The 8602-nt window shown below is 63.1% G+C and overlaps 1 protein-coding gene across 1 annotated transcript; it reads left to right on the top strand.

Moving 5' to 3' along the window:
* Positions 1 to 540: 540 nt before the first annotated feature.
* Positions 541 to 7151, top strand: CDC42EP2 (CDC42 effector protein 2). The gene is made up of 2 exons (XM_008251795.5): positions 541 to 659; positions 5751 to 7151. The coding sequence occupies exon 2, from the start codon at positions 5996 to 5998 to the stop codon at positions 6641 to 6643; it is 648 nt and encodes a 215-aa protein (XP_008250017.2). The 5' UTR covers positions 541 to 659; positions 5751 to 5995; the 3' UTR covers positions 6644 to 7151.
* Positions 7152 to 8602: the final 1451 nt, after the last annotated feature.

The following is an 8602-nucleotide window of genomic DNA, read 5'->3' as shown; positions in this document are numbered from 1 at the left end:
GCCCGTGTGAGTGAATGAAGGAGTGGATGAGTCTGCAGGAAGTGGCACAGCCTGACAGCAAGTGCAGGAGTGCACGGGCCACCCCGCCAGCTCCCACGCGCGCACACGCACACGCACACACACGCGGATATACTCCCCTCTCCGCCTAGCTCCCAGGAAGTGACCAACACTCCGAAGCTCCCTCGTGTCTGATATTTTGACGTAGACTCATTCATGCCCTTAGTGATCACCTAACGCACCGTGCTGGCTCCTCCCACGACCCCCCCCCTCCGCAGGGTGGGCTCCGTGAATTCTTTAAAATTATTCTATCTTCCGGCCACGGCTTCCCCGGCCCCCCTAGAAGCTACGGCTTTGGCTCCCACGGGCACAGCCCGAGCCCGCAGAGTCCACCCCGGGCCCCCGACACCACCCTGCCGGCCGCCGCGGGAGCCGGGACAGCGGCCCCGCACTGCGCCCCTCGGAACGGGGAGCCCTGGGCGGTGCCCCGAGTGGGCGGGCCCGTGGGCGGGGCCGGGGCGGGGCGGCCCCGGCATTGGCTCCGCTGGCCAGGGGCGGGACCCCAGGGGCTTCAGGTCCGCGCAGCAAGTTCCCAGCCAGGGTCCAGCCCGCCGCCGCGCCGTCCGGCTCCCGAACCTCGCCGCCCGCCCGCGCGCCTCGCGGTGAGTTACACGGTCCGCGGCTCCGCGCCTGTCCACCCCCCCCCCCCCGAGAAGCTCGCGTCCCGGCCCGGGTCTCACCTCCGCGCAGGTCCTGCCCCTGCGCCTCGGGCTCCGTGGGATTCTCGCCCGCGCCCCGGTCCCCACAGCCCCACCTGCGCCCTTCAGGGTCCCCGGGACGCTGCGCATCCCGAACTGGACTCCCGGTTCCTCCGTCCATTCTGTGCGCGAGCCCCCTCCCCGCCCCCGGGACCCTGGAGCGCGCTCCCAGAGTCCCCGCCAGGACCGGGGGGCGTATTTTTAGCCGATGGTGAGGTGTCCTCCTATCTTTAGCCGCGGCCTTGAGTGCCCTGAAACGCATCCGGGCTGGGTGGGGTGCGCCGGGGCAGGGGGCGAGGAGGGGTGGGTGCCGGAACCTGACCTCCGGGAGGCGCCGGGGCCGGCACGCCAGAGCTCTGGCCCCCTGCCGAGCGGACACTCGGACCTCGCCCAGGCCGGAAAGCGCGGGGGGCGGCTCCTCCCAGAGTTGGGAGACCCGAGCAGCGACCCTGATCGCCCCTCTGCCCCTGCTTGCGTGAAGCGTCGCGAGAAAGGCCCCCGCGGGCATTCCGCCTCTGGCGCTGGGACCCGCAGCTCCTCCGGGGCGCCCAGGAGAGCCGGGTGCACCCTCGGACTCCGCGGCGCGCAGGGCGATAGCGGGAGCGCGCGCGCCACCTAGCGGGTGCGGCTCCGCACGGAGACCCCGCGAGACCCCGCAGCCGCTGAGCCGGACCCGCGCGGGCGTGGTCTCTGCTGGCGGACCTCGGAGGCCAATGCCTGGGACCAGAGACCGTGGGCTTTCAGGCTGCCTCCAGGCCCTGCACCCCGCGAGCCAGAGCGCTTGCCGTCTTCCGAATGGGTGGCAGGGCCAGCAGTGACCCGCGGATCCCGGCCGTTGTACGTGGACGCCTGGGCTCGCTGGTGGAACAGTGGGGTCCCAGCAGCCCTCGGGTTGCTGGCTTCGTTGGCAGCCCACTCTATGGGTAGGGAAGGTGAGACCTGGTCTTGCCCGAGGTCACAGGGCCCTGGCTGAAGCTGGACAGAGTGGGTCTCCTGATTCCGGGGTGGGGGACTGCTCTCTGAGCCTGGGTCCTGGAGGGTGGCCTCCTATTCCTGGCGACAGGAGGGGCTCTGCTTCCAGGAAGTGGTTTTCTCTGAGGGAGGCCAGGGCTCCTGTCCAGGCCCAGCCCAGAGAGCTGGGATGGCTCCCATCTGTTCTTCCCATAGCTGCAGGGACCCCACAGCTTTGTCCTGCTGGGATCTGTGGACACTTGCAAGCTGGGGGGGGGGCACCCAAAGGCTAGGACTCAGAGGGGCCCCTGGGGAACCTGCTTCTTTCCTGCTCCCAAACCTGGCTGTGGAGCTTGGCACGGCCCACCAGGCTGGGTACCAGGCTGCACTCTTCCAGCCTGCTACCCGACCTTGGCAAAGGTAACATCTCGGCTTCGGCCTCTGCTGGGGGAGACTGCAGACGGGAGGTTGCGTGGCAGGCCAGGACCGGGGGTCTTGTGGCTGCCAAATGCGAATACTTGGGGCCTGATGGCTGTAACTCCCAGCCGCACCCTCGCGTCTCCCCACATCTGGAATTGGGCGGTGCATCTGGCTCTGAGCGAGACAGCTGTCAGGGCCGCCCAATTTGTTGTGGAAACATTCAGGCTGTCTTGGCACTCATGCAGAGGGGGCGGGCGTTGTCGGGGGGGAGGGGGGACCTGGCCCAGGCTCAGGGCAGATCCTCCTACCCATCAGCCCCGCTGTCCATGAATGAAAAAAAAAGAGCTACCCCAGCAAGGGGACGGACTGGGTGCAGGTCAGGGTGCCCCCGGGCCTGGCGTGGCAGGCACAGGATGAATGAGGAGTGGGATTTGGGGGCTTCCTGGTGCCCGCTGCCTCCCCTGCCTGCCCCCAGCTCCTTCCTGGCAGAGCTGAGCTCCACTGGGGCAGGAGACGTGTTCCTCTGTTTCCTGCTAACCTGCAGGTGCGCAGTGTCCGGCCTCCGGGCCCCCAGGGGCTGACCTGCGGTGTCCGGTCCTGGGGTGGGGTTTCCCGAGTGAGGGCCCTGCCTCTCCCCCTTCCTCCTTCCTGCCCCCCGGTGCTCACCCTGCCCGGGGGGTGCAGATGGAGCAGAGGACCTGGCCGGAGCCTCCCGTGCACAGTCCCTGCTGGCCTGGGGAGGGGCCGTAGGAGAGGGTGGGCTCATCTGGCCGGAATCTGGGCCCTGCCCTTGCCCGCTGGGTGACCTTGGACGTGTTTCCTCCTCTGCCTTTTGTGCTGGCCACGGCTGGGCTCCCACGTGTCCGGCACAGGCCAGGCGGGCCCTCGGCGCACCCCGCCCCGGGAAGCGGGCGGAATACTCGCTCTGTTCCGGTGTGACCCTCCTTCGGAGTGTTGATTTTTCCACATTAAGAATAGACTTTTTTCCCCCTGACAACATAAATTATATTGCATGCTCATTATTAACAATTTGAGCTCAGGAAAGTCTCACTAAGGAGGGAAAAAGTGAACCTGAAATTGCGCCGTTTTGAAGTAACCACTGTCAACATCTGGGTGCCATCCTTTCGTGTTTCCACCAACCCCATGGCGCTGACTGCCTCTTCCTCTCCCTTCAAATGCCCGACACCTCTAATTTGCTATGTATATATATATATTAATTTGAAAGGCAGAGTTAGAGAGAGATAGCAGAGGAGAGAGAGAGAGAGAGAGAGAGAGAGATCTTCACTGGTTCACTCCACATCTGGGCCTGGTCTTCCAGGTCTCCCTTGGGCCATCTTCCGCTGCTTTGCCAGGCGCACTTGCAGGGAGCTGGATCAGAAGTGGAGCAGCCGGGTGCCCATATGCGATGCCAGCTTCCAGGCAGAGGCTTAACCTGCTACTCCACACTGCCAGCCCTGATAGCTCTAATTTTTTATTTATTTATTATTTATTTGACAAATAGAGTTAGACAGTGAGAGAGAGAAAGGTCTTCCTTCCATTGGTTCACCCCCCAAATGGCCGTTATGGCTGGAGCTATGCCGATCCAAAGCCAGGAGCCAGGAGCTTCCTCCTGGTCTCCCATGCGAGTGCAGGGGCCCACAGCAGAGAGCTGGACTGGAAGAGGAGCAGCCGGGACTAGAACCCGGTGCCCATATGGGATGCCGGCACCACAGGCAGAGGATTAACCAAGTGAGACACAGTGCCGGCCCTCTAATTTTTAATTTATTTGGTGGCCAGTGCTGTGGAATAGTGGGTAAAGCTATCGTGTACGGCACATACATCCCATGTGGGCGCCAGTTCGAGTCCTGGTTGTTACACTCTGATCCAGCTCCTGCTAATGCACCTGGGAAAGCAGTGGCAGATGGCCCAAGTCCTTGGACCCCTGCACCCACGTGGGAGACCCAGAAGAAGCTCCTGGCTCCTGACTTCAGATTGGCCAGCTCTGGCCATTGCAGCCATTTGGGAGTGAACCAGCAGATGGAAGACCTTTCTCCGTGTGTGTGTCTCTTCCTCTCTCTGTCTGTAACTCTGCCTTTCAAATAAATAAATCAGTATTTTAAAAATTAGTTTTTTGAGAGAGACAGACAGACAGAGTCCCCGCCCACTGGTTCACTCCCAAAATGGCTGCAATGGCCCGAGCTGGGCCAAGCCAACGCTGGGAGCCAGGAGCTTCACCTGAGTGTCCTCCCTGGACTGAGCAAAGTTACCTAAGCCCTCGCCAGCTCTTTCCGTGTCTACGTGAGCAGGGAGCCGGGGTCAGAAGCCAGGGCTCACAGCAAAGCAGCTCCCCAACGTGTTCTAGCTGCTAGGCGGGACACCCACTCCGTGATGCTCAAGTTTTTCTTGTTTAATATATATATATTTAAATACGTATTCATGCATTCATTGTTTGAAAGGCAGAGTGACAGAGAGGGAGAGAGAGAATCTTCCATCCTCTTGTTTACTCTCGAATGCCTGCAGCAGCCGGGGCTGGGCCAGCCTGCAGCCAGGACCCAGGAGCTCCACTGGGTTCTCCCACACGGGTGACAGCACCCCGGCTACTTGAGCCCTCGTCTGCTCTTCCGGGGAGGTGGCAGGAAGCTGGATCCCAGCAGAGGTGGGACTCCAACCAGGCACTAACGTGGGATGCAGGCTTCCCCGGCGTGCGCTTAACCAGCTCTGCCACAAGGCCCGCCCATCTGATTGTTCAATGAGGATATTAGGTGGTTGTGACAGTTGATTCAGACGCCAAGAACAGTAGAGCACCCCCCAACATATCTGTGCTCTCCTTCCCCTTCTCTCTAGGTGCTGAGGCAGGGAACAGGGCCGGCTTCACCACCAGCCCATGAGAAATGCTTTTCTTAAAAAACGTTTATTTTTCATTTACTTGAAAGGCAGAGAGACAGAAACAGACATCTCCCGTCTGCTAGCTCACTCCTCAAATGCCTGCTACAGCCAGGGCTGGGCCAGGCCCAAGCCAGGAGCCAAGAGCTCCATCCAGGTCTCCCACGTGGTTGGCAGGGACCCAAGCACTCGGGCCGTCCTCTGCTGCCTCCCAGGCGCACTCGCTGGGAGCTGGATGGGAAGTGGAGCAGCCGGGACTCCAACTGGCACTCTGATGAGAGGGTGACGTCACCTGCAGGAGGGCCGCGATGGGACCAAGCGTGGAGGTGTCTGGCTTCCACAGCGAGGGCTGAAGGCCCCCTGTGTGTGTGGGCCTGGGGGTGCCCGACAGAGGGTCCCAGCAGGGAGTCGCCCCTGCCCCTGCGCTCCCCACATTCGGCCCTTCTCACGCCCCACTTGCTGAGCAGTGGGGGTCAGGCAGGGAGTGAGCACGTGGGCAGTGGCGCCGACCCAGGGCGAGAGACCAGAGCAGGACTTTGTACACGACTTTGGGCCTGAGCCTTGGGTTCCTGGGCCTCAGTTTCTCCATGCGTAAGGGGGACGCTTGGGGCTGTTGGTCTCGTGTCTAAGGCGCGGTGGGTCTGTGCCGACGCTCTTCTTTACAGAGACACCTCTCCCAGGGCTGGTGCAGGGGCCGAGACCTGACGCGTGCTTCTGCCGTGTGTCCCCTCGTCCCTGACTTGTGTCCCCTCTGTGTTTCAGCTCCTCAGCCTGGGAGACGCCGTCGGGTCAGGGCCGGAGCGCATCGCCGCCTGCAGCTGCCTTCGACAGAGACTCCTTCCCTGATCTGTAATCGCTCTGATTCCTGGAGCCCACCGTGGCCGCGCCCCCTACCGTTTCCTCGCAGCCCGTGGCAGGTTTGGTGTCTGCAACAGGTGCTTCCAGGCCCCGGTGAGCTGCGAGAGAGGCCGTGGACTTGGCAGCCCGGCCGGGGCGGCGAGGTCACCATGTCCACCAAGGTGCCCATCTACTTGAAGCGTGGCAGCCGCAAGGGCAAGAAGGAGAAGCTTCGGGACCTGCTGTCGTCCGACATGATCAGCCCGCCGCTGGGGGACTTCCGCCACACCATTCACATCGGCAGCGGCGGCGGCGGCGACATGTTTGGCGACATCTCCTTCCTGCAGGGCAAGCTCCACCTCCTGCCCGGCACGGCCGCCGCAGAGGGGCCTGAGGAGGACGGCGCCTACGACCTCCCCTTCCAGTTCACCCGCACGGCCACCGTGTACGGGCGGGAGCTCCCCGACGGGCTGTCCCCGCTGCTCAAGAACGCCATTTCCCTGCCGGCCATGGGCGGGCCCCAGGCCCTCACTCTGCCCGCCGCCCAGGCCCCACCCAAGCCGCCTCGCCTGCACCTGGAGAGCCCCCCGCGTTCCCCACAGCCCTCCCCACCGGAGGCGGGCAGCGTGGACCTCTGGAGAATGCCGGAGGCTGGCTCGCCCCCCAACGGGCTGACCCCAGAGCCGGGCGCGGAGGAGCCCTTCCTGTCCCACGCCAGCTCCCTGCTGTCCCTGCACGTGGACTTGGGGCCCTCCATCCTGGACGACGTCCTCCAGATCATGGAGCAGGACCTGGACCGCGTGCAGATCCCCACGTAGGCCCCGCGGCACCGCGGCTGGGGCGATGCCCGGAGGTGGCGTGTGGACACCTGGCCCAGGAGTCACGACCCCAGCGCCCACCCACAGGGTCGCAGCCACTGATTCTCATTTTGAGCCTTTGTTTCCCCTCCCCCGCCCCGCCCCGCCCTCTCCCCAAGAGGGGGCCTCACGCTTTCCCCTAACAATCCACAAGGACACGGACAGAAATCAGACTTGAGTGCCAGCTGCCCCCTCCACGCCCCGTGCCTGGGGCGCCTTGGACGGAGGCTCTGGGAACGGATTCAGCCTCTCCTGCCTCGGCCCGCCGGGGCGCCCCGGTTGGCGGTAGCAGGAAGAGGCGGCTGAGAGCTCAGGCGGGGCAGCCGGTTCTGGACCTCGAGCTTTGACCTGTGTCCTGGACGTGGAGCGTGGTTATCAGAGACCAGCAGTGTCCTGCCCCGTCCCTGCCCGTCCCTCCCTCACATGACCAGCGGATTCTGGTCGCAATAAAATTGCTGCTGCTGCTGCTGCTGCTGCTGGCTGAGTAGCTGTGCCCGTGTCCCAGGAGCTCCGGTCTCCGCCGGCCGTGGGCGGACTCTCCCCGGGGCAGCCCCCAGCCCCCAAGGGCTCTGTGGAGGGCTTGCACCTGATTCTGTGCCCTGCTGAGAGGAGGCAGGAACAAACCGGTGTCAATTCTGCGACTTGGGCGTTTGGCAAGGGGTGGGGTGGGCGATGCAGGCCCTGCCCGTGTGCCAGGTCCACCTGGGACATCCAGGAGGAAAACAGTAGCCGCAGGCCCTGTGGAGGGGCCCCGCAGCTCTGGACGCGGAGGCCAGAGGGAGACGCGGCGGGGAGGGATCCGTGGGCTCCCTCGGCGGGTGTTTGCTGAGTGCCCACAATACTGAGGAAAAGGATGTCAACGCGTCAACAAGTGATGGTGTCCAGCGGCGCTAAACGCTGTGGAACCATCCGGAATGCCTGCGGTCGGTGGAAGGCAGGAATGCAGGTGCTGCCAGACACGGGAGGGCAATCAGGAGATTCGGAACTACAGCTGCGCTAACAGACTTGTGCCCAGGCGTGAGCAGGGGCACGGAGGCACCACGGAGCCAAACCTTCATCTCACCTGGCCTGTGTGAGCCTCGGTTTCCCCATGTCTGAAATGGACTCAGAGGATTGTGGGAAAAAAATCATTCACTGCCACATGGATGTTTTAAAGTAGTGACCATGGGCAGCAAAGGGTGCTGGGGCTCCAGACACACAGCACGGAGGCACGGCAGACAGGCTGGTGGCAGCTGAGGGCGGTTTTGCCGGTCGGCGAGAGTGAGGCTGAGCGCCCGGGAGCTGCTGAACCGTGCAAAGCAGGGAGACGCGGTCGGCGGGAGGCCAAGGAGGGGGCGGCCGCTGCAGGTGTGGGAGAAACAACGAGGCAGGGACGGTACAGGCAACAACGATGTTTGCTTATATATTTTTTGTGTGTGGCAGTGATGAATTGTTTTTTCTGGAGGCAGAATACATATAAAATTACCATATTAAAATATTTATTTGAAAGGCAGAGCCCCAGAGGGAGAGAGAGAGGAAGCACCAGAGATCTTCCATCTGCCGCTTTACTCCCCAGGGGCCTGAAACAGCCCAGACCGAGCCAGGATGAAGCCAGGAGCCAGGGACTCCCTCCAGGTCTCCCGGGGGGTGGCAGACGCCCAAGAACTCGGGCCGGACAGTCACCTGCTGCTGCCCAGGCGCATTAGCAGGAAGCTGGATTAGAAGTGGGGAAGGGACTGGATCCCAGGCTCTGATAAGGGATGCAGCCTTCCCAAGTGGTGCGAAACCGCTGTGCCACGCTCCTGCCCGCGATCCTGCCGTTTCTAAGGGCACGGTTCAGTGGCCTTACGTGCTCACACTTTGTGGTGCGACCGTTGCCATCATCCACCTCTGGAGCGTTCTTCATCTTCCCAACCTGCGTTAGACCCTTGGTCCCCTTTC

Source organism: Oryctolagus cuniculus, chromosome 1, assembly GCF_051225735.1.
Source record: "Oryctolagus cuniculus isolate XC-2025 breed Fujian yellow rabbit chromosome 1, ASM5122573v1, whole genome shotgun sequence".
NCBI classification, from domain to species: domain Eukaryota; kingdom Metazoa; phylum Chordata; class Mammalia; order Lagomorpha; family Leporidae; genus Oryctolagus; species Oryctolagus cuniculus.
The sequence above is the reverse complement of the archived record's forward strand: the minus strand, read 5'-3'. Positions and strand labels throughout refer to the sequence as shown.

Coding starts and splice junctions, on each gene's coding strand:
- CDC42EP2 (XM_008251795.5), top strand. CDS start 5,996: ATGTCCACCAAGGTGCCCATCTACTTGAAGCGTGGCAGCCGCAAGGGC.